A 27,149-nucleotide genomic window follows, 5' to 3' on the forward strand; every position below is an offset into this window, starting at 1 on the left:
CCAGTAAGCCCACCCCCTTGCGACCGCTCAGATCTTGCAGACTGAGGGGCAACCTTTGGAACAGGACAAGCTGCCATGTCCGGCCGAAGATCAGTATCAGCCGGAGACAGAGCTTGAAACCGGTTCATCTGACAAACTGGAGAGGCCTTCCGTTCAGCCCTCCGGAATGTCTTTCACCCCCTGCCACACCTCGAGACGACCTCCCACTCTACCACGGGTGAGGGGTCAGCCTCAATGTTGGCAGTATCCTGGGCAGCCACAGCCGTAGTCCGATCGGGGGATGCATGGGAGAACCTGGCCGTCCCCGACAATCCCCCGTCCGGACCCCCACAGTGATGGCCATTGACAACAGCCTCAAGCTGTGTGACCGAAGCCAACACTGCCCGAAGCTGGGAGCAAAGGGATGCCAACTCAGCTCGCATGCGAACACAACAGTCTCAGTCCCTATCCATGCTGAATACTGTTGTGCAAAGAACGTCTGAACTAATCTACAGAAAGCACAAACAATTCGACACAAAATTTAAATGATTATTAAAATACAAGACTGCCTAGTAAATGCAGTAATGCTGCTACTTGCCCACTGCTGACACACTGCTCGGCGGCAGAAGGTAGTCATTCCAAGAGTGTCATGCTCTGCTGCGTTTACATCTGCCAGATGGTTTTCATTCAGAAATTTTCTTTGGCCACTGATGAGATGGCATTCTCAGCAAATTCTCACATCACTGTAATGGTTCTCTTTCAGTTATTTCCATCACTTGTCTCAATTTCCCTTATCACAGCTCTTACTTCGTCATTTGTTTTTTTTTTCTCGATTCTTGATATTCTGGTACTCCTTCGAAAATAATCCGTTTCCACAGCTAATATTCATCTTCTGAGGTCAGAATTTATAATTCACAGTTCTGAACCATTGCATAGGACAGATTCAATCATTAGTCTAACCACTCTTTTCTTGTCCCACCACAAAGAATTCATACACCCTGTTACTTCTCTGCTTCATTGTATTCTGCATTTTACTTCTTATTGCCCAATCCATTTATCAGGAAAAACATTGGAAAGAGTAGATTGACCTGACCTGTGATTAAATAAAATGCAGTTACATTCTTTGCAAAACAAACATTTCCTGGCTAAGGATTTCTCCTTGCCTTCGTTGAATCATTCTGAAGTAGTTCACAATTGCACCTAATATTTGGTTTGTACAATATTCTTGTTTCTTGAACCTAGTTTGAGTTTATTTTTTCCCCTGACATGCCCACTTAATAATAATAGTAATAAAGGCAGTATGAGATGAGCATATGCAACTTCTGTGAAGTCTGTCTGACTGAACACCAGTTTTACTCCAGCTGATCGAAAACACCTTTTATGTTAATATAACTGTGAGTCTGCTTTTACACTCTCTATAAATCATAACCTGATAGCATACAGATAACACTCAGTATGGTGTACAGACTTCTGACCACATGACTCTTCTTTTTCAGTCTCCATTTAAGTAACCCCCATCCCCCCCATATCTCTCTCTCTCTCTCTCTCTCTCTCTCTCTCTCTCTCTCTCTCTCTACAAAAGAAAATTATTACCATGGCTAACTGGCATTTGTTAAGCAGACAACGGTGAACTCCTAGCTTCTTACTCATAGTGCCTAGATAGAGTTGCTAACAATTCACCCAAAAATAGGAACAAATGTTTTGGTGTATCACATTTTAAATACACTATTTACTTTTATTTTCCAGGGAACATGCATTCGATTAAGAACTTCAAGAGGCTTGTGTATGCAGTTAAAGGACAGCAGCGAACCTCTCTCAAATGAGGTGACTGTTTCTCTACCTGAAGCACAGCCATTTGAAACAAAGTCAATGCTCATGAAGGTATTGGCTGACATGCCTCCAGTGAAGGACAACACTGCTGTAGAGCATAAGGTAATTGCAAGGTGGGGTTGGGGGGGGGGGGGGGTAGAGTGAATTCATCTTGTTTATGAAGATGAAAAAGGGCCCAGATTTTAATGACCTGAGGTAACTTGAAAATTATCACTCAAACGACTTTTGAAAATTATCACTCAGACGACCTGAAAATATTGATAAAACAATCTAAAAATCATACAAAATGTATGTAAAGTGACCTAGAGTAATGAAAACTTTATAAGAGGTTTTCTTTTAGAAATAGCCATTGTACAGCCATAAACTGAAGTGACGGCCAGCAGGCAGACATTCTCAAAAGTGATGGAACATCTATTGTCATACAATATATGCTAGTAGCTAGAAAAACTTTCAACATATGCTGAGTCAACTGGAGCACGCACTTCAATATTTTCATTTAGTTTAAAAAACGAATATACAAAATCGACACATGAAATTTCACAAATTGACATAAAGTTTGGTATATTATTGATACAAGATATTTAAATTCTTGTTTCAATACCCATACCTAGTAAAAGTTAACAACAGTAATTGATGTGACAATGAAAATGAGTAGATAAACTGCCAGTTTATTTCCCACATGTACGAATACATTCTTGGGAAATTTTGTGTTCTTCCTAGAAGCACCTGCATCATTCGTTCTTGCCAACAATAAAAGAATGAATTATTGGGTCAAAAGTAGATATTAAATGCAAATGTGTAAAAAACTGAAGTAAAATCTAAAAAAATGACGTAATCTTCAAAAAATGAATTACACCACAATACCATAGCTTATAAGGAAAGAAATAGTGATGCCAGCTATAATGAAATGGAATTAAGATATTGATGTACTGAATGGCGAAACTACTACATGGGTATGCAGTCCCATTATGAAGGATAGCCAAACATGTGTTATTGTCTCAGAAATGTTGCCTTCCTAGTGAGTCACTGCTTGTGCACATTTTCATAAATATCAAATAGCTATTGCTAGTTGGTATTTACTTAAATATTGCACAGCAGGGTATGATGTTAACTATCCAGGTATCGATTGATGTGGCATGACGGTAATTAAGTAGTGACTAACAATTAGAGAAGTAATGACGGTTTGAATGTAACAAGTTGAAATGATAATGACTTCGAAGTGAGTAGTCTCAGACCCTTAGCAGCCTCAAGGGGCTCCTGTTTTTCCAGGCTTCATTCATGTCATATGTCACAAGGTTCAGGATGTGCAGGTTTCGAATTTAATGCAGGAAAGATAAAAATTAGTTGCCAGGGTTTCGTATTGCAGGAGAATGGATAGAATGCTTGCTTCTTGGTGCTACTCTGCAATCCTAAAGAAGAGTGTAGCATGTAATGTGTTCGACAAAGCTTTGATTGCAGTGAAGGTAAATTTGACCAACTTTACAGAGTTGAACATAGTGATGTGTTTCTTACTGAACAAGTTATAATGGCAGGAAAACAATTTATTAATGAAGTAGGATTTCTGTGATATCAACAGAAAATAATGTAACATATTTTATATAATGGAGTCCCTCCTAAGAGACATCAAGCACATTTTCTGTCTCATTTTTGGGCAGATAAGTGCAATTTCATTTTTGGAATGTGTAGCTGGAGTCAGCCAAAACAAATACTGTTCATCAAGTCTTTCATACGACCTCCAATGTTGATGGAAAAGTGTCTGTTTTGCATTACAAAGAGAATGATTTTTAAAGCAAACATATCCTTGTATATGCTTTCCCGGCGCAAACTATTGATGAAGGTTCCTCGGGTCTCCAGCCGGGTGGTAGCATTGATATCTCGCGACGTTTCGAGAAGTGTCATACTATCCATCTTCTGGCGAAGTGTCGAGATTCGTGGAGAGCGGGCTATTTATACCCGGCGGTCGCGTTCGGTTCTCGGTGTAAGCATTCTGTTTGCATCCACAGCGGAGGACATTGACGGGCGCACTTCCGACGGATTGCTGCTATTACCGGGTTGTGCCAACGACGCGCTGAACCTTAACACGCCAGGAGTATACAGTATACCATGCGAATGCGGAAAGCAATACATTGGGCAAACACAGCGCTGCATATCTAAACGCTGCAAAGAACATATCAGATGTGTGCGACTAGGCCACACAGAAAAATCAGCCATAGCAGAACACAGCATCAATGAAGAACACACCTTCAACTTCGAAAACACGAAGGTACTGTGCCGAGCATCTGGCTTTTGGGAAAGTGTGATCAAAGAATCCATAGAAATAAGGATTCACGAGAATCTGATCAACAGAGATGAGGGATACCAACTCAGCGCAGTATGGAACCCGGCGATAGCGGCAATCCGTCGGGAGCGTGCCCGTCAATGTCCTCCGCCGCGGACGCAAACAGAATGCTTACGCCGAGAAACGAACGCAGCCGCCGGGGGGGCGACCGCCATCCCCACCACCGCGCGCACGCCGCTGGTCCACCCCAGCCACCCAAGGTCTTGTGGAGGGGGGGTGACCGCGCATATAAATAGCCCGCTCTCCGCGAATCTCGACACTTCGCCAGAAGATGGGTAGTATGACACTTCCCGAAACGTCGCGAGATATCAACGCTACCACCCGGCTGGAGACCCGAGAAACCTTCATCAATATCCTTGTATGTTCAGAGGATGCATAATTTTTAACTGGCATACTGACCTCCAAATCTATGAACACGGTACACTCACTGGTCATTGTTACTATGAACGCTGTATGCCTTTCCCGTGTGTCTAAATCACATGTGTGGGGAAAATCTTCTGCCCCTACTAGTGTGAAAACCTGCAGGCACCTGTGATAAAGAGGTTACGGAGTCTATCCACATATTATTTCCTCCCACATGTATGTTGTACAGAGTGATTGTGAGGGTCAAATTGGAGAAATTCAGTCTCGTGCAAAGGCTTACCAATAGTTATAAAGTATAAATGAAATTTAGTTCTCAGTGTATGTATCATACTAATTACAAATGTAGTGACTTCATTTTTAGTTTGTTATTGCAGTCACAGGATTGAAAGTGTTGCTCTTATGTACCATTGTTTTATAGGTGAGCTTGCATTTACCTTGGACATCAGAAGAGAAGAATATTACTCTGCACTTTCAGCCATCTTTCAAGACATCATGCCGTCTTTACACAGAACATGCTAACAAATTCATTCAAATTGTTGTATGTGGTCTAAACCAGCAGATGATTGAATTGAAGGATCCAGAGCTCGTAATTAAGGGGAATAAAGATCATTCATTGCTTTCCCATAATCCTACTGCTGGGCAGAAACTAGTAAGTGTGTAAAGTGATTTATAAATTTTTGTGTAGTTTGATATGTTTTGTAAATACTGTTTTATTGAAACAGTTATCTTCATAGTTTCAGGCTTTTGTATGTAAATGTGTTAGAAATCAGTGTATCTTCTTTTGAAATGCATATGTGACTATCTCCTGGAAATCATACAATGAGGTGAAAAATATAAGCTTTTTGAATTCAGTTCTATTGTTTGAGAGAACCTTGAACTGAGATCATAGAACTTGGAAACTCCATAAAAGCATTTAAAAAGTCATTCAAAGCAGACTACAAATGCAGACAAAATCACAGCATAGTGAAAATACAAGGTTTACACGCCCTCTTCTGAACGATTTTCATTCATGATCTTGTTGTTGTAAAGTGTTAAATAACAGCGTATTTGGCGTATTGATCGTACCTGTGCTGAATATCTAGATGCATAGCAAAGCCAGCTGGTAAGCCATCAAAATATGTTACCTGTGTGTCTGAGCTGCAAGTGGTTGACACAACAGGGAGAGAAAAGCTTACTCTGCAGACCTGTAAATCTCCCAAGTGATACTAAGTTCCCTGATCATCAACAACTGCTTCCCTAATGTCTCAATGCAAGTAATGTTAAAAAGAAAGCAGTGACTGTAATCCAGGATTCAGTGTGAACATGATACGTTTTGGGAGATAGAAATTCTGTTTACAGAGTAAGGTAAGTCAGTGATTAAGGCACTGGACTAAGGCTTGGGAAAATTGTGGCTCAAATCTGTATCTGGTTACCAAGTTTAAAGTTTCCTCGCAGTTTTCCTAAATCACTTAAAGCAATTACTGTGATGATTCTTTTGAAAAAGAACACATCTGATTTCCTTCCCTAATTCAAGCTAATGCTCTTTCAAGTCTTCATGATCAGTTGGATCTTGACCTTCAGTCCTCCTCCCTTCCTTCCTACCTACCTATGTTCTTTGCAATATTGTGTGTCTAACTGCTTGGAATTGCTTACGGTACATGGAATAAGGGGGGAGGGGGTTGCAAGGGTGGTGGAAGTAATGTCCAGCCAGCACACAGTACATAGACTGTCATACACACAGCACATAGACTGTCATAGGGAGAGAAGTAGTGTGAGGAGAGCAAGTTGTGCTTAAGTCACATAATGCCGACACTACAGGTGTGATATGTCTCTCATACAGAGCATCATTACAAATGTAAAAGTGACACAGGGAAGTCGTAAACACACGTCTAGAAAAAATACCAGAATATGTTCATTTCCCCTACTTGTATCAATTGATACGAATCTTGTATTAGTGCTCAAAAGCAGCATTAAGTAACATTGTTAATTATTTTCTTCCCTTCATTCCTCATTTAGTAAACTTTAACTGAGGAGTCATAGTCCCACAGCAGGCTTGAAATTTCATCATCACACGTTTCAAAGTCCAGTACCACAATATGATATTCACTAACTACAGCAGAGGCTACTACAATACTAATTGTAATATTGTTGTTGTTGGATCTGTAATGTTGACAGTGTCTGTACATTAACCATTAGCAGTGCGAAGTATTCAGTATACTGACAACTTAAACAGATTCAGAACTAGGTAACCCAGCAATCAAGAGAAATCTGACCAATAGTACGTGGCATATCAGCGATAATTTTATCTTTATCATCATTTAAATGTAAGAGAAGCCTGAAGATACATTTCTTATATCTGAAGTGCTGTGTCACGTACAGTGGTATGCAAACATAAAGACATCAGTGATCTCCATAACACTCCTGACTGTGGGGGACACCCGTATTGATTCTTGAGAAATCTTGACAGGTTCAGAAGTAAAGTTGATGAACTGGGAGAATCGAGCATTAAAGGCAAATGAAAGTGATCATACTACCTCTTGGTTAAAGAGAAGTCACTACTTCAGGACTTGTGCTACCAGTACAGATACATCATCACTACCATGTGTTATTCTAATTGGAGAGTAAAGCCTGTTCATTGTACATAAGATACTTTTAAGTAAGTATACACACCCTTGGAAGCTTTGGCAGGATTGGAAAGCAGTATGGGCATGTAGTTGTTATGTATATGGTACTTAAGTTCAGAAAAAGAAATTGTATCAGTTTATTTGCCCATGGTAATTAAATGGTTTCGAATTGCCAAGGGAATGAGAGAAGATAAATCCAGTAGCCCCAAACCCATCTCGAAGGGTGGGGAAAAATGCAAAGATTAAGGAACTAGGCCATTTAGCATGTGCACTGGGCAGTGGCTGGGAACAGAAAAGAGAAACTTCTATGCTCACGACTCAGAGATCTCTCTGTCTCACAATTTAGGTGATCTTATGATGTGATTTGATTGGCAAGGTGGCCTTGCTGACTAAGAGTCAACCTATTCTGACATGAGGGGGTTGGGTTGATTTGGGGAGGAGACAAAACTGCGAGGTCATCAGTCTCGTTGGATTAGGGAAGGATGGGGAAGGAAGTCGGTCATGCCCTTTGAAAGGAACCATCCTGGCATTTGCCTGAAGCGATTTAGGGAAATCACAGAAAACCTAAATCAATATGGCCGGACGTGGGATTGAACCATCGTTCTCCCAGAGTCCAGTGTTCTAACCAATGCGCCACCTCCCTCAGTATTTTTTGACAGGAACTGGTAGACTGTTGTCACATCAGCTAAAAGGTGTTGGGTGTAAAAGGTGCTTCTTTGTAAAATTTAAATAACAAAAATTGCTCATCTCCAGGGCATGGGGGCACCTTGCATATGTCCTCCTCTCCCTGTGAAAGAATTCAACATGGTTGAATGTGACAGTCTCAATGGGGTCTTAAATCTACACACACACACACACACACACACACACACACACACACACACACACACACACACAGTGTCCAATGTCCTTAAAGTGACCAGGTAACCAGAGGGGGGCACCAATAGGGTATTCGACTGTTTTCTGGAAATCATCTTGCATCATTAATTTTGAAACCCATTGAAATGCTCCGTTTGAGTTGTGATGCCTATGATATCACTGGCAGGTTCATTGCTCCTATTGTTGTAAAGCTCATTCACAGTGGTATCTTGGTTTGGAATTTACATTTAGGAAAATGGGTAACAAATGATGTGTAATACCACATTGTACAAATAAATCTATAAAAATGCCTGAAAAATTGTTTTTGAGTGTTCCAAAAAATGAGAAAATGCGTAAAATGTGGTTGCACTGTACTGGCAAAATGCTACGGAGTCACTGCCCAAGTGCCCTAACTAAATTAAAAAGTCTTGCATTCACAAGTTAACATCAATTCACCTCCGATATATGCTTTGCCACTGTTGCAAGGAAGGACAGCATCATTCTACAAAACTAAATTCACAATGAAAATAAAGACAATTGACTGTCATTATACGAAAAGTTACATTCATTGTTTGCTAGTGCAGTTGGTAGAGCTGTGGTCTGTAATTGTTTATAAGTAAACAATGGAAAATCCAGGATGGAATGTAACAATGCCAGAGAAGGAAAGTATTTTGTTGTGCCTATCGCGACTAAGCATCTCCGCTATATGGTGAGTAGCAACTTTCCTTATCTGGTATTGTTTATAAGTAGTTATTCATAGGTTTGCGGTTCAAATCTGTACCAAAGGACTATTTTAACTTAATTTGTAGATGACTCAACATTCCTCTCTTATGAAAAGCGAGTCACAATTACAAAACTTCACCACGTCGATCAGAAACATGGTATTGTTTAGTTGTCCATGCTGTTTACATGTGCTTACATTCCCAATCGCTGTTCACACATGTCACCTTCAAGATGATCTCTAGTTAATGTGACTACACACATTTTACCTTAGTGGAAACAACCCTTTTTTTTTTTTTTTTTTTTTTTTTTCGTACTGGCCAACTAGGATCCTTATTGTAATAAATTTTCGTCATCATACATAAAGATAAACTAAGTTTATTTCGGACACTGATGTTAGTTTCCATTGTCAGACATCATAGCCCATACATTTGTGTTACATGGTTGGTGTAAATGCTTTATAACTTTCCGCATACAAAACCTCATCATCCTACACCTTGTTATGTTGTGGGCATGTGGTGATACCTTCACAACAGGCAAATTGTGAGTAAATTGTGTGTACGCAGATTAAATGCATTTATTCTCAGTTGTCTATTTCTCTGACCAAAATTAATGCAAAGCCATGCATAATACAACCCGCTGTCATAACAGTAGCTACAGTGATAACTTCCTAATGCTATTTTCGTATTTCGTATAACACTTTTAAAAAGTTTATGACCATGCCAGGATTCAACCCTAAAATGCTCTGTTCTGTAGTCAGATACAATATCCGTTGCACCACAGAGCCGAACAACAGGTTGCCTTGTATACTAGGAAATCTGCACTAAGATTCACTAAGAATTTTACTCTGCTTTGGGTTGTATTTCTTGACTGATAGATGACAATCGAGGTATAAGATGTGGGCCCACTTGTGTAAAATGATCTACAATTCCTTAGTTTTAAGTAAGTTTAATGATGATCCATAATCCTTATTTGTAGAAAATAAACTTCACAGTTTCGCTGATAGTGGTCTGTTAAGATTTTAAGAAATGATTGGAAGATGACCGACACTACCGGAAGCCAGTCAGTTAGAGTTAATAAAAACAGTGATTGAAAGACAAAAATACGTGTGAATTCTCAATTGCTTGTAACTGTCTTTTGTTCTTGAGACATGTTTATGGATACATAGAAAGTGTAACCTTGCTGGCTGAAAAACTAATGCTTTATATACAGTTATTACAATGTTTGACTTGGTGTTCAGTCGTTACCATTTATCTTTCAGGTGATAAAAACTGGACTAAAGTGTTCATTTTTATGGGGGCTAGTGCTTGGTGACACTGATGATACACCGCCTATCAAGACAGAGTTTTCAATCAAATATAGCCCCATAATTGATCCACTGAAACGAATGAGTAGTCCAGAATTCAAACCATATTCTTGTAGCTTTGAAATAAAAGATTACAAGGTAAGTTAGCATTCAGCTTCTGCTTAACATAATTATTTCAATATATTTCAGTATCTTCCATTATCTTAATCACAGATTCGATGTCTGCTTGTTCTATCCCCCCACTTCCTGTTACTCAGTCGTATGGTATTGCATTACTTGTTTAGGTAATCAATCACCTTCCATTTGCTTCAAAAGGTTTTTTTCCATTTTTATTTCTATTGTATTATTTTATAACTTAGTTTATGAACACCACCCTTGTCTCGTGTCTTGATTCCTCTGTCTGTGTAGAGTGTACAACCTTTCACTTTCAGCAGAAACTTCATTTCAGCTGCTTGCATGTTGAAATTAGCATTTTGAGAGGGAGCTTTAATTTCACTTGCGTAGAATATTGTAGTCAGTGCCATTTTCTTAAAGAATTTTAGGTATGTGTGGGTGGGGTGGATGCCCTTTTTAAAGTCATCTTTATTTTCATAAACAGTAATGTAATCATCAGTAAATAGAAAGTTGTTGTTATACCCATTTTGCTTGAAGTGAATGACATGTCTTACCTCAAAACTCCATTCCTTGAGAATATCATCATTATCAACATAAAATACTGTTGGAGAATGTCTACAACCTTGTTTTGTACCTGGATTAGGTTTTATTGGCTGCAGCAGGTTGTCTTTTATTTGAAACATGCTCCATTACAATATTTGTAATACTACGTGTGTGTGTGTGTGTGTGTGTGTGTGTGTAGAGTGGTAGAGTGAAGTGTAGTGGTTGTGTTGTGTTGGGTGGTGGTGGTGGTGGTGGTGGTGGTGGTGAAGAGAAGGGAGAGGGTGAACCCCAGTGCCAATACATAGCCTACTTCTCGCAAATCTACATATACATCTACAACTACATCCATACTCCGCAAGCCACCTGACGGTGTGTGGCAGAGGGTACCTTCAGTACCTCTATCGGTTCTCCCTTCTTTTCCAGTCTCGTATTGTTCGTGGAAAGAAGGATTGTCGGTATGCCTCTGTGTGGGCTCTAATCTCTCTGATTTTATCCTCATGGTCTCTTTGTGAGATATACGTAGGAGGGAGCAATATACTGCTTGACTCTTCGGTGAAGGTATGTTCTCGAAACTTCAATAAAAGCCTGAACCGAGCTACTGAGCGTCTCTCCTGCAGAGTCTTCCACTGGAGTTTATCTATCATCTCCGTAACGCTTTCGCGATTACTAAATGATCCTGTAACGAAGCGCGCTGCTCTCCGTTGGAGCTTCTCTATCTCTTCTATCAACCCTATCTGGTACGGATCCCACACTGCTGAGCAGTATTCAAGCAGTGGGCGAACAAGCGTACTGTAGCCTACTTCCTTTGTTTTCGGATTGCATTTCCTTAGGATTCTTCCACTGAATCTCAGTCTGGCATCTGCTTTACCGACGATCAACATTATATGATCATTCCATTTTAAATCACTCCTAATGCGTACTCCCAGATAATTTATGGTATTAACTGCTTCCAGTTGCTGACCTGCTATTTTGTAGCTCAATGATAAAGGATCTATCTTTCTGTATATTCGCAGCACATTACACTTGTCTACATTGAGATTCAATTGCCATTCCCTGCACCATGCGTCAATTCGCTGGAGATCCTCCTGCATTTCAGTACAATTTTCCATTGTTACAACCTCTCGGTACACCACAGCATCATCTGCAAAAAGCCTCAGTGAACTTCCGATGTCATCCACCAGGTCATTTATGTATATTGTGAATAGCAACGGTCCTATGACACTCCCCTGCGGCACACCTGAAATCACTCTTACTTCGGAAGACTTCTCTCCATTGAGAATATCATACTGCGTCCTGTTATCTAGGAACTCCTCAATCCAATCACACAATTGGTCTGATAGTACATATGCTCTTACTTTGTTCATTAAACCAAGAGAGCCACCAAACTTAATGTCCCCATCTAATAGATGGATCATCGTCAACGACACATGCCCTCACTTCATGACGCACTGTGGAGAGGTTTGGTGTTTAAACTAGGACATTGGCACAAAGTCTGGTGATCAGGAACTTTACACTACCAGTTCTCCTCCCCTTGTCAGCCAAATACTGGCAGAGAAAATATTTTTCCAACTCCAGGGTTCAAACCAGCTTACCCTCAGGTTGAGCGCCACCGCACCGCAGAAGCATGCGTTAACGACCTCGGCCATGTAGGCGGGTAAACTGCTGCAGTGGTGTGTGTCGAGTTTTATTTTAATGTTAGTGTTTTCTATAAAGACTGTTGATAGAGCCTGTTTTGGAACGACTTTTACTTTCATAATAGGTCACAGCTTGTACCATATCCCATGTCCTTCCAGAATCTATGACGGCTATACAAGTCCATAATTTAAACTCCCTACTCCTTTTTTATAATTTAGTTTAGAGACCACCTGCACAGGCAAATACTTAGCGTCTCTGCCTTTGGTGCCGAAGGACCCAGGTTCGATTACTGGTATCTCCGCAGGTTTCTTCGGTGGAAGGGTGGTCTGGAATGGGACCCACTCAGCCTCATGAGGCCAAATGAGGATCTGCTTGAATACAAAAGCAGAGAATCATCCAGACTCGTCTACTGGCAATAATGGCTGGAGAGATTGGCAACATGCTGATTGCATGTCCCAGGATCATTGATGCCTCCTCATACTGCTTTGTAGGCAACAGTCGGCCAGTCACAACAGGCCTATCTAATTCGTGAGTGGTCTTTATACACTGAAGCACCAAATAAGCTGGTATAGGCATGCGTATTCAAATACAGAGATATGTAAACAGGCAGAATACGGCACTGCAGTCTGCAACACCCATATAAGACAACAAGTATCTTGCACAGTTGTTAAATCGGTTACTGATGCTGCAACGGCAGGTTATCAAGATTTGAGTGAGTTTAAACGTGGTGTTATAGTCGGCGCATGAGTGTTGGGACACAGCATCTCTGAGGAAGCAATGAAGTGGAGATATTCCCATATGACCATTCCACGAGTGTACTGTGAATATCAGGAATCCGGTAAAACGTTAAATCTCAGACATCACTATGGCCGGAAAAAGATCCTCCAAGAATGGGACCAACAACAACTGAACAGAATCATTCAACGTGACAGAAGTGCAACCCTTATGCTAATTGCTGCAGATTTCAGTGCTGGGCCATCAACAGGTGTCAGCGTGTGAACCATTCAATGAAACATCATTGGTATGGGCTTTCGGAGCCAAAAGCCCACTCGTGTACCCTTGTTGACTGCACAACACAAAGCTTCATGCCTCACCTGGGACTGTCAACACCGACATTGGACTGTTGATGACTGGAAACATATTGCGTGGTCAGACGAGTCTTGTTATAAATTTTATTGAGTGAATGGACATGTACAGGTATGGAGATACCCTCATGAATCCATGGACCCTGTTTGTCAGCAGGGGACTGTTTCAGTTGGTGGAGGCTCTGTAATGATGTGAGCTGTGATCAGTTGGAGTGATATGGGCCACTGATACATCTAGATACGATTCTGACAGGAGACACATGTGTAAGCATCATATCTGATCACCTGCATTCATTCATGTCCATTGTGCATTCCGATGAACTTGGGCAATTCCAGCAGGACAATGAGACAACCCACACGACCAGAACTGCTACAGAGTGGCTCCAGGAACACACTTCTGAGTTTAAACGCTTCTGTTGGCCACCAAACTCCCCAGATATGAACATTATTGAGCATATCTGCTATGCCTTGCAGTCTGCTGTTCAGAAGAGATCTGCACCCCCTCGTAATCCTACGGATTTATGGACAACCCTGCAGGATTCATGGTGTCAGTTCCCTCCAGCACTACTTCAGACATTAGTTAAGTCCATGCCATGTCGTGTTGTGGCACATCTGCATGCTCGTGGCTGCCCTATGCAGGTGTACCAGTTTCTTTGGCTCTTCAGTGTATTATGATTTAGCAGAGCCAGATCCCGGCATATGTACGAGTAGTACCAGGTGAGTAGATCGTTTGCTCGTTATATTAAGAGCTTCTGATCCCAAATGATTTACTTATTTAGCATTGTCTGTGTGCTTCTGTAGTTTAAATTACAAATTTTTTGCATATTCATTGACAGTTCCACTGTCTTCAGGATGGGTGGGAACTGTGAATGGTGTGTTTGAATGTGACCTGAGTTGGTGACTGTTCACTGCCTGCTCCAGGTAATGTAGCTTGAGGTTGTTGCATCGAACGAGGGGTCTAAGGGATTTCTAGCACATCTCATGTGTCCTGTGAACAGGCCACTGCTGTGGCTGGCCCAGTTACTGCTCACATTGAGGTTGACTCCTCATCAGTGTTAGAGTGGGAGTTTCTTTTAAGGTGTGGCAGTCGGTGAAAGACTTTCTGGGGACCAATGGAAGGGCATTCCCAGTTTGTGTGACAAACAGATTTCGAGTGCGATCTGTGGCTGATTAAGATCCTGAGCCAATTGCAGTCAGTTGCTCTGTTTCAGTGGAAGCCTCTCGACCTGCAAAGTCCAAACATTCACAGAGGGTGGGATTATTGGTAGTTCGGAGCTCCAGTGTTAGATGGAGCCTCTTAAGGATAGTGCTGCCAAGGAGGGGAAGAAATCCAGTGTGTACTCTGTGTACATATCAGGGATGAGTCATGCCAGATGTGTAACAGGTCCTACAGGATGCTACGAAGAATACAGGGTGCGGCCAACTGCAGGTAGTGGCTTATGTTGGTTATAATAACATCTGTTGATTTGTATTGGAAGAAATTCTCTCTGATTTCCAGCGGCTATCTGAAGTGGTAAAGACGGCCAGTCTTGCTTGCAAGATAAGGCCAAACTCTTCATATGTAGCACTGTTGAGAGCATCAGTTGAAGTTGAGGACCTTTGGTACAGAGCCAAGTGAAGTGTCTGAATCAGAGGCTCAGATTGTTCTGCAACTGTGTAAGCTGCAGATTCCTTGAGTTGAGCAATAGGGTGGAGAGGTGTCAAGATCTGCTTAATAGATTAGGTGTCCATTACACACACAAGACAGCTGCATGGGTTGTGGGAAATGTCTAGAGTGGGCTGGACAGTTTATTAGATTAAATGGTCTTAGAAAAGTACAAACAGGGGCTCAGCCCGAAAGGGAGCAGGTCAAACATATGGTGAGGGTAGATCTAGGAACCATAGGTATGACAGAAGTGAATTATTGTAAATATGTTGGTGAAAGAACCAGAGCTCCAAGTGCTAACAAAAAGCACTAAAGCTAAAATCAGTACAGATATCAAAAGAGAGTTCAGTTGAAGTTTTTATCAAGGACCTAGTGGTGTTCAGAAACACCAGATCAAATTCAGTTGTTGATAGTGTGTTTGTTGGAGTTAGAAGTAGTTTGTCTTGTAGTGAAATTTAAGTAAATAGTTGGTGTTTATTAGCATTGGTAGAAGTTACAATTGACAACCAGAATAAATTAATAAATTGGTTCCTTGTCTGACCTCCTGACTGGATGAAAAGTTGCTGAACGGTTCAGAGAGAACTTGAGTCACATTTCAAATAGGTACCTGACGCACACAATTGTAGTTGGTAGTGGTTTCAATATATCCTCGAAGTGTTGGTGAAAATACATTTTTAAAGTCAGTGATAGGCATAAAACATAATCCGAAATTGTAGTAAATGCTTTCTCCAAAAATTATTTTGAGCTATTAGTTTAGGATCCCATTTAAAGTTTAAATTGTTTTGATAACATATTGGACCTCTTACCAGCAAATAATCCTGACCAGATAGGGGAGCATCATGAGGGGTGTATAGATTAGTGATACCAAGGCTGTGATAGTGAGACTGAATACTGTAACATCCTAATTCATGAAAAATAAATGCAAAATATATCTATTTAAGAAAAGGAGAGAGGAAAAAACCAGTAAGAAGTCACTTCATACTTTCCTTAGAGGCAGTGTCCATTCCTTTCAAACTAACTATGTAAGTGTGCACAAGATGTGGCTTAAATTCAGAGAAATAGTACTGAAGGCAATTGAGACATTTATACCAAGTAAATTAATAAGAGACAGGTCAGGACAAAGTTGCAAAATTAACAAAAAAAGTGTGATTTAAAAGAACAAAAAATATTGAAAATTGCCATGCTTTACAGAGGATTAAAATTTATCACAAACAAATGCAAGATGCTTTTAATAGTTTCCTCAACAAAACTCTGTCTCAAAAGTAGTCAGAAAAGCCAAAGAGATTCTGGTTGTATGTAAAGTACACCAGCCGCAGGGCCCACTCAATATATCCACTGTGCGACGACAGTTGTTATGTTACAGATGAAAGTGCCACTTAAACTGGAGATATTAAACATGTTTTCGAAATTTCCTACACCAAAGATAACACAGTAAATATTCGAGAATTCAAGTTGAAAACCTCTGCCAACAAGAGCAACTTATAAGTAGATATCCTTGGTGTTGCGAAGCAGCTTAAATCACTTCATAAAGGCAAGTCTCCTGGCCCATACTGTATAACAGTTATGGACCTGTCACAATATGCTGATACATAGCTCCATATTTAGCAGTCATATTCAACTGCTTGGTTAATGAAATATCACGTCCCTAAGGACGTGAAAGTTGCACATGTCACACTAATACATAAGAAAGGAAATGGCAATCTGCTAAATTATGGGTCCAGATCACTGACGTGAATGTGCAGTAATATTTTGAAATGCATACTGTGTTCGAACGTTATGAATTACCTCGAAGAAAAAGATATATTGACACATAGAATGGATTCAGAAAATACCATTCTTGTGAAACACAATTCTATTAATTCAAACAAATCAGTGAGTGCTATTGACAGGGAATTTGAATGTAATTCCATATTTCCAGAGAGGTTTTGACATTGTTCCTCAAAAAGGCTTCTAATTGTGTGCCTGTCAAGTATCATCACAGTTGTAGGACTAGATTTGTGGTATCATGTCAGAAAAGTCACAGTTTGTAGTGAGTTATGGAAAGACGTAGAGTGAAACAGAAATGGTACTTGGTATTTCCCAAGAAAGCATACAGATGTTATAAGTGATTATCTCAACAGCTTTCTTGGATTGCTTGCAGATGATGCTGACATTTACTGTTCAGTAAGATGATGATCAAAACCAATTGCAAAATGATTTAGACAAGGTATATGTATGTTCTGATAAGTGGCAATTGACTCAAAATTATGAAAAGTGTGAGGTCACCAAACCACATAAGTACACTACTGGCCATTAAAATTGCTACACCATGAAGATGACGTGCTACAGACGTGAAATTTATTTGACAGGAAGAAGATACTGTGATGTGCAAATGATTAGCTTTTCAGAGCATTCACACAAGGTTGGCGCTGGTGGCGACACCTACAACGTGCTGACATGAGGAAATTTTCCAACCGATTTCTCATTCACAAACAGCAGTTGACCGGCCTTGCCTGGTGAAACGTTGTTGCGATGCCTCATGTAAGGAGGAGAAATGGTACATCACGTTTCCGACTTCGATAAAGGTCTGATTGTAGCCTATCGCGAATGCGGTTTATCGTATCGTGACAGTGCTGCCCGCGTTGGTCGAGATCCTGTGACTGTTAGCAGACTATGGAATTGGTGGGTTCAGGAGGGTAATAAAGAGTGCCGTGCTGGATCCCAACAGCCTCGTATCACTGGCAGTCGAGTTGACAGGCATCTTATCCACATGGCTGTAACGTATCGTGCAGCCATGTCTCAATCCCTGAGTCAACAGATGGGGACGTTTGCAAGACAACAACCATCTGCTCGAACAGTTCGACGACGTTTGCAGCAGCATGGACTATCAGCTTGGAGACATGGCTGCGGTTACCCTTGACGCTGCATCACAGACAGGAGCGCCTGCGATGGTGTAATCAATGATGAACCTGAGTGCAAAAATGGCAAAACGTCATTTTTTCGGATGAATCCAGGTTCTGTTTACAGCATCATGATGGTCGCATCCATGTTTGGCGACATTGCGGTGAACACACATTGGAAGCGTGTATTTGTCATCGCCATACTGGCGTATCACCTGGCGTGATGATATGGGCTGCCATTAGTTACATGTCTCGGTCACCTCTTGTTTGCATTGACGGCACTTTGAACAGTGGATGTTACATTTCAGATGTGTTACAACCCGTGGCTCTACCCTTCATTCAATCCCTGCGAAACCCTACATTTCAGCAGGATAATGTACAACCGCATGTTGCAGGTCCTGTACGGGCCTTTCTGAATACAGAAAATGTTCGACTGCTGCCCTGGCCAGCACATTCTCCAGATCTCTCACCAGCTGAAAATGTCTGCTCAATGGTGGCCGAACAACTGGCTCGTCACAGTACGCCAGTAACTACTCTTGATGAACTGTGGTATCATGTTGAAGCTGCATGGGCAGCTGTACCTGTACACGCCATCCAAGCTCCATTTCACTCAATGCCCAGGGTACTGATTTGTCAGGATCTATGCACCCAAATTGCATGAAAATGTAATCACACGTTAGTTCTAGTATAATATATTTGTCCAATGAATACCTGTTTATCATCTGCATTTCTTCTTGGTGTAGCAATTTTAATGGCCAGTAGTGTACTAGAAGGAATCCATTAAATTTTGGTTCCCATATGAATCACACAATTCTAAATAGACACTCCTGGAAATGGAAAAAAGAACACATTGACACCGGTGTGTCAGACCCACCATACTTGCTCCGGACACTGCGAGGGGGCTGTACAAGCAATGATCACACGCACGGCACAGCGGACACACCAGGAACCGCGGTGTTGGCCGTCGAATGGCGCTAGCTGCGCAGCATTTGTGCACCGCCGCCGTCAGTGTCAGCCAGTTTGCCGTGGCATACGGAGCTCCATCGCAGTCTTTAACACTGGTAGCATGCCGCGACAGCGTGGACGTGAACCGTATGTGCAGTTGACGGACTTTGAGCGAGGGCGTATAGTGGGCATACGGGAGGCCGGGTGGACGTACCGCCGAATTGCTCAACACGTGGGGCGTGAGGTCTCCACAGTACATCGATGTTGTCGCCAGTGGTCGGCGGAAGGTGCACGTGCCCGTCGACCTGGGACCGGACCGCAGCGACGCACGGATGCACGCCAAGACCGTAGGATCCTACGCAGTGCCGTAGGGGACCGCACCGCCACTTCCCAGCAAATTAGGGACACTGTTGCTCCTGGGGTATCGGCGAGGACCATTCGCAACCGTCTCCATGAAGCTGGGCTACGGTCCCGCACACCGTTAGGCCGTCTTCCGCTCACGCCCCAACATCGTGCAGCCCGCCTCCAGTGGTGTCGCGACAGGCGTGAATGGAGGGACAAATGGAGACGTGTCGTCTTCAGCGATGAGAGTCGCTTCTGCCTTGGTGTCAATGATGGTCGTATGCGTGTTTGGTGCCGTGCAGGTGAGCGCCACAATCAGGACTGCATACAACCGAGGCACACAGGGCCAACACCCGGCATCATGGTGTGGGGAGCGATCTCCTACACTGGCCGTACACCACTGGTGATCGTCGAGGGGACACTTAATAGTGCACGGTACATCCAAACCGTCATCGAACCCATCGTTCTACCATTCCTAGACCGGCAAGGGAACTTGCTGTTCCAACAGGACAATGCACGTCCGCATGTATCCCGTGCCACCCAACGTGCTCTAGAAGGTGTAAGTCAACTACCCTGGCCAGCAAGATCTCCGGATCTGTCCCCCATTGAGCATGTTTGGGACTGGATGAAGCGTCGTCTCACGCGGTCTGCACGTCCAGCACGAACGCTGGTCCAACTGAGGCGCCAGGTAGAAATGGCATGGCAAGCCGTTCCACAGGACTACATCCAGCATCTCTACGATCGTCTCCATGGGAGAATAGCAGCCTGCATTGCTGCGAAAGGTGGATATACACTGTCCTAGTGCCGACATTGTGCATGCTCTGTTGCCTGTGTCTATGTGCCTGTGGTTCTGTCAGTGTGATCATGTGATGTATCTGACCCCAGGAATGTGTCAATAAAGTTTCCCCTTCCTGGGACAATGAATTCACGGTGTTCTTATTTCAATTTCCAGGAGTGTAGTTGATTCAGCCAAATACCTGGGGATTACTATTACAAAGAACCTGAATTGGAAGCACCACATAGATATCATGTGGAACGTGAAACAGATTCCACTTTATTGGCAGAATGCTTACAAATGCAACATGGGTACGAAAGAGACTGCATGCAGTGAATTTGTCCATCCTCTTCTGGAGTATTGCTGCACTATATCACATCCTTACCTGGTAGGAATCACGGAGGACATAAAAGAAGTCCAAATTTTGTACTGTTGTGAGATAGGGGAGATAAGCAAGTTGGGGTGGCAATAAAACAACTCATTGCAGTAAGATCTTCGCACGACCTTTCTATTACAATTTTTTTTCACCACCTTTCTCCTGTGAATGTTAAAATATATAGTTAACTCCCACCAGCATAGGGGGAAATATCCATTGTAATAAAATAATAGAAATTAGTACTTCCATGGAAAGACTGTTCATTCTTCCCAAGATCTGTTAGAGACTGGATTGGTAGAGAAATAGTGTCAAAGTGATTCGATGAACCCTCTATCGTGTAAATTGTACAGTAGTAGTTATGTAGGAGTGTATAAAACACACTGCTGACCATGAAAACTGCAACAGTAGGAAGGATAGCAAATAATGAAATTTTATCATACAATGTAGGCTTTCACGACTCGTATTGTCTTCATTTAAAACTTGAGGGCTGATAGGTGTTGTTGATCATAGGAGGAATTGCCACCTGGGTCACATGGATAAATTGGTCGTAGCAGAACATGTTTACCAGGAAGGTAACCGTGAAATAAAATTCAGCGAAATGAGTCATATCTAAAATCTCATATTATTATGCGCACATATATAGAGAGGCTATCAAAATTGATAAACACCTTAATAATTTTAACAGGAAAGACGAAGGTGTTAAACTGGATAAAATTTGGATGTCAGCGTTGCACTGCAAGTGTGACGATCAATTACTTTCAATTGAGAATGTTAGCATTACCAGAGACAGTCTCATAGCAGATGCCACATGATGGACAGTGGTGCCCTCTGTACTGCCTATATAATCAGCACTTCCTCGAGTTCTCTTTGCAGTTCGCTACTTTACCTCAGAGGATGTCCCCCGCAGTTGGAGACGAAACGTCAGGGTCGAGTTTTATACATTTACCATGGCCTGTCAGCCCGGAAGTTTTAAGTGAAGAATGAAATTTTACTTATTGTGCTTATACACCATAGGAAAAAGAACAGAGATTTTTAGTGTGTGTGTGTGTGTGTGTGTGTGTGTGTGTGTGAGAGAGAGAGAGAGAGAGAGAGAGAGAGAGAGAGAGAGAGAGAGAGAGCAAAATTTAATACTCAGAGCTGCCACTTATGGCAGCAACAATGACTTTAACCAGGTTGGTCATCTGATTGAACTGAGCTTGGATGGTGTATGTAGGTACATCTTTCCATGCTGCTGCAACTGTATGGCAGAGTTCATCAGTTGTAGTGGCTGATGGTTTGGCAGTACAGTCTAACACCATCTGTATTGAGGTAGATCAAGACGGCATGGGTGACATGTATTATTTTGTTATCTTGTCAAAAGATTGTGTCATTGTGACGTTGAAAATTGCACGTTGAAATTCTGAGAGCATATGGCTGAAGATGTGTCAGGCAATGTATTACTCCCTCCCACATACATCTCATGAAATGAACACAATCAGACAAGTTGGTAGTGTTGATGTAGTTGCTCTGTCTAGGGGGTTGCCACATCACTGTTTGCTAAGCCTCTTAATTAGACCCAGTGCTGCTTCCCAAGCCTTGCTGAGATTATAGTTGCAGTGTGCAGTACCGATTGATAAGATTATCCCTGGTGTGAATTTTGATGGTTTCTCTAACGACACTGTCCCAGTATTTGGAAGTCTGCGCTAAAATCCTTATATGTTCATTTTCCACAGTGTGATTCTCTGACAAACTATGCTCTGCAACCACCGACTAGTTTAGGTGCATTACTCGAGTGTGCTGCTGGTGTTCTCTGCATCAGTCTTAGACGGTGCCATGATTGTCTGATTTATGTCTTGTCACAATGACATGGAATAATGTGATAGGCTCCAGCCTTCCACAAACCAATGTCATATACTCCACAATAATGTCATCCCCTCAGGATGATGATTCTTGTGAGATTGCACTCATATCTGTGATATGGACCCACCATCTGGCATGTTGTTATGGTGTGCTAACAGATGCACAGTGCTCTCACCCCAGGTTTGCATAGCTGTTAATTGGAACAGCAGCCATTATATTTATAGCTGTTAAATTTATGATGTATTATGGCCAGAGGCTGTGCCCTATTTTCAACACTAAACCTCTCTGTTATAAACAACATCCCTCTTGTAGAGAGACTGTCACTACAGATTGTTGAGCATTCGCATAACACTTTTGCTCTTACTGATCAATCCTTTTATGAAATGTGCCAATGTTTGTTACATCTTTTCTGTCTTCCATTAATCCAACCTGGTAAGGATTGCAGATTGATGAGCAATACTGAAGAATAGAAAATAAGGTTTTGTTAGCCATTTTTTAGTGTATTGCAAAGAAGACAAGTTAAGTTGCAAACCGGCACAATTAAGACACTTACATAAAGCTTTCAGCTGCAGCCAGAGAAACACACACCATTCATACACACAAACAGGCACACTTGATGCACAATTGACGGCCAACTCCGGCACCTTGGGCCAGAGTGCTGATTCCTGCCCGGGGTTTCTATTGTTACATTTGCTTAAGATGTTCCCAGTGAATCTCAGCCTGGCATCTGCTTTTTCTACAGTTTATTCCATTTTGGGTCACTTCATATTGTTAATGCTAGACTTTTTATGGTAGTTCCTGTTTCCAGTAGTTTATAACCAGTAGTGTAATTGAACAGCAATGTCTCTTTGGCAATTTATACACAAAAAGACCATGTACTTACGTTCATAGTTGGCTGCCATTCTCTGTACAAAACATTAATCCCAGTAGGTGACCATACATTTTGCTGCAGGCTTCACACCCTTCCTGTAGACAACACCATTGCCTGTGAAAATCCTAGTGGAGCTTTCAGTGTTACCCACTAGATAGTTTATAACACTGATGGAAAAAAAAATTGCAACACCAACAAATAATGTAGAGTAATAAAATTTCAGAAATACGTTTGTCTAGGTAACATATATATGATTAACACTGAAAGATCACAGGTTAATGTAAGCACAAAATAAGTCATTCCAAATTTAAAACGCTGATAAATTAATAACCATTGTAACTACCAGAATGTTGAAGGCAAGCATGCAAATATGCATGCATTGTATTGCACAGGTGCCAGATGTCAGCTTGTGATGGAGTTCCATGCCTGTTCCACTTGGTCAGTCGATACAGGGACAGTTCATACTGGTTGTGGATGACACTCCAATGATGCCCCATATGTGCTTGATTGGAGACGGATCTGATGATAGAGCAGGCCAAGCCAACATGTTGACACTCTGTAGAGCATATTGGATTACAACAGTGGTATGTGGTCAAGCATTATCATGTTCAAAAACACCCCCTGGAATGCTGTTCATGAATGTCAGCACAGCAGGTCAATTTACCAGACTGGCATACAAATTTGCAGTCAGGGTGAGTGGGATAGCCACAGAAGTGCTCCTGCTGTTGTACAAAATCCCACCCCAGACAGTAACTTCAGGTGTAGGTCCAGTGTGTCTAGCATGCAGATGGGTTGGTTGCAGGCCCTCAGGTGGCCTCATTGTAACCAACACCATCACTGGCACTGAGGCAGAACCATTGTTCATCAGAAAACACAAAAGACTCCACCTTGCCTTCCAGTGAGCTCTAGCTTGACACAACTGATCTCACTGGCATTGGTGGAATGCATGCTATAGGGCATCTGGCTCTGAGCTGTTCTTGAAGTAACAGATTTGTAACAGTTTTGTGTCACTTTGGTGTCAACTACTGCTCAAATTGCTGCCGCAGATGCAATATGATGCAGCCAGAGCCATATGCCAAGTATGATGGTTTTCCTTCTCGGTAGAGCCACGTGGCCATCCAGAGCCCAGTCTTCTTGCAACTCTACATTCTTGTGGCCACTGCTGCCACTAATCATGTACCTTGGCTACATTCCTGCAAAGTTTTTACGCAATATCGCACAAGGAACATCGAGGTCCTTCTTGGAAGACCTGTTGCACAAACTCATTCAAACTCAGTGAGGTCTTGATAAAGGTGTTTCTTGTCACCTTAAAGGCATTCTTGACTTAACATCAGCTCACCTCATTCAATGTAAAAGATAACTAATGCACACAACCATTAAGTGTATATTTAAATCAAACCTGATTTGTATTCTCATAGTGGCACTACTAGTGCCACTCTTATGCAACTGGCACGATATTTGAATAGACTTGATCTTTCAGATGTAGAAACATGCCTACCAACTTTCATTTAGAAGGTGACAATGATTTAACAGTATGATTGGGGGGGGGGGGGGACGAAATTAGTTACAAACTACAGCGTGCACACACTTTATTGAACAAGTAAATGTCAATACAGATATTCCGATTTAGGTTATGACGTCTTTAACATGCCTGCCGTCATTGTTGTCGATGTGGCGCAGACAAATAGCAAAATTCTGCATGACTCACTGAAGTTTCGGAACATGGTTGCTGTCAATAACCTGAATGCTTGTTTTCATCTCATCAGTGATTTTGGGATTATTGCTGTACACCTTGTCTTAAAATATAGCCCCACAAAAATGAGTTGCGTGTGTTCAGATCCAGAGAATATGGCGGCCAATCGAGGCCCATGCCAGTGGCCACTGGGTACCCCAGATCCAGAACACGGTCTCCAAAGTGCTCCTCCAGGACATCACTCTCCTGATTTGATGGGGTCGAGCTCTGTCTTGCATGAACCAAATCTTGCCAAAATCAGTCACTTTGGATAATGCGAATGAAATCATTGTCCAAAACCTTCACATACCATTTGGTATTCAGCGTGCCATCAAGGAATATCCCACAGATTATTCTATGACTGGATATTGCACACCAGACAGTCACCTGTTGAGGGTGAAGAGGATTCTTGATCGCAAAATGCAGATTCTCATTCCCTCAAATGCCCCAGTTTTGCTTATTGATGAACCCATCCACACGAATGTGGGCTTCATCGCTAAACCAACATACTAATTGCTGTCATGCCCTGTGGCCAGCTGTACAGTTTGAACATCCTAACACAAACCGTTCAGAAGTTACGATGATTTTATTTCATGAAGTTCAGTAATTGTCACCATGTATGTTGCACAACTTCTTCTTGGTATTGTGATATTTTCCTGTCACTGTATGTTGTAAATGCTAATAGTCTTTAAATTACCTTTATGTCAGTCATCTTTTTCCTTTTATGAACAACTGTTATGCATTTTTGCAGCAGCAGTGGGCTGTGGAGTGGAAGTGGCTGTGATTGTGGGTGTGCAAATATATTTTTAGGTGACACAATTTTATTACAAACACACAGTTGAACAAAAAAAATAAATCAGTTGTAAACAATAAATTTGACTGCCACAAGAAACATTAAGAAACAATGGTAATAAAATAAGGATAAAATATGCCCAAAGCCTGAAATTCAGGCAGTGGATTATTCTAAAAAAATACAGATACACTCTTAAGACAAAATAAGTGCACCATCTGGTTATTTAGATTGTCAAAATCCCGAGCTGGCTGGAGGACCCTCCCCATAATGCTCCGAACATTGTCAACTGGGCCGAGATCTGGTGACCTTGCTGACCAAGGTGGGGTTTGGCAAGCACAAAGACAAGCAGTAGAAACTCTCGTCGTGTGAGGGTGCAAATTATCTTGCTGAAATGTAAGTCCAGTATGGCTTGCCATGAAGGGCAACAAAACAGACTGTAGAATATCGTCAACGTACAGCTGTGCTGTGAGGATGCCACGGATTACAACCAAAGGGTTTATGCTATGAAAAGAAATTGCACCCTTTCATCACTCCTAGTTATTGGGCTGTATTGGGGGCATCTAGTCAGGTTGGTATCACACTGCTGTCTGGGGCATCTCCATGCATGTCTTCATTGATCGTTTGACTCAGTTCGATGCAGATCTCATCACTGAAGACAGTTCTACTCCAATCAATGAGATTCCAGCTCAGAGGCATGTCTGGAGATGGCCTGGGCAGCAGTGGATACCAACCTGACTGTTGCCCTCCATACGGCACGGCAACCAGGAATGATGCTCTGGGGTACAATTTCTTTCTATAACAGCACCCTTTTGGATGTCAGCCATGAAACCCTTACAGCACAGCGGTACATCGACAATATTCTACACTCCGTTTAGTTGCCCTTTGTGACAGGCCATCCTGGGCTTACATTTCAGCAAGATAATGCCTGCCTGCACACAGTGAGAGTTTCTACTTCTTGTCTTCAGGCTTGCCAAACGCTACCTTTTCCAGCAAGGTCGCTGCACTTCTCTCCAGTTTAGAATGTTTTGAACATTATGGGCAGGGCCCTCGAACCACCTCAGGATTTTGACGATCTAACGTGCTGATTGGACATAATTTGGCACAATAGCCCTCAGGAGTACATCCAACATCTCTGTCAATCAATGCCAAGCCAAATAACTGCTTTCATAAGGGCCATAGGTGGACCAATGCATTATTGACTTGCTTGATTAGTGAAGCTCTTTCTCTTGAATAAATCCCCCATTTTTTCTGAAATTGTAGTCATTTGTTCATCTGCACATGACCATCACAGCTACCAATTTCTGTCCCATTCAGATAATTTTTTCGTGGTGATTTTCTTTTTCTTCTTCTTCTTCTTCTTCTTATATTGTAGGAGCCATGTGTTACATAACATCCCTGTTGGCAAGTTATAGTTACATGTCCAAAATTGCACTAAAAATGCAGTGAATGAACTAAAGTACACAGTCAGTCAACATTAACCAATGCTGCCTCCTTCTGAGCTGCTAACCACCAACCCCAACCCCTCTTCCTGCCTCCCACCTTTCTCTCTTCCTCTACCCACCCCACTTGACACCAACC

At 42.0% G+C, this 27,149-nt stretch overlaps 1 protein-coding gene across 3 annotated transcripts in view; it reads left to right on the forward strand.

Moving 5' to 3' along the window:
- LOC126183567 (trafficking protein particle complex subunit 10) overlaps positions 1-27,149 on the forward strand; it is a 150,322-nt gene that overhangs the window by 103,878 nt on the left and 19,295 nt on the right. For all 3 annotated transcript variants that reach the window (XM_049925645.1, XM_049925646.1, XM_049925647.1), the window contains 3 exons: positions 1,726-1,911; positions 4,929-5,159; positions 9,953-10,135. In XM_049925645.1, the coding sequence (XP_049781602.1) occupies positions 1,726-1,911; positions 4,929-5,159; positions 9,953-10,135 (600 nt within the window). The remainder of the gene's footprint in view (positions 1-1,725; positions 1,912-4,928; positions 5,160-9,952; positions 10,136-27,149) is intronic.

Source organism: Schistocerca cancellata, chromosome 4 (genome assembly GCF_023864275.1).
Source record: "Schistocerca cancellata isolate TAMUIC-IGC-003103 chromosome 4, iqSchCanc2.1, whole genome shotgun sequence".
Lineage (NCBI taxonomy): Eukaryota > Metazoa > Arthropoda > Insecta > Orthoptera > Acrididae > Schistocerca > Schistocerca cancellata.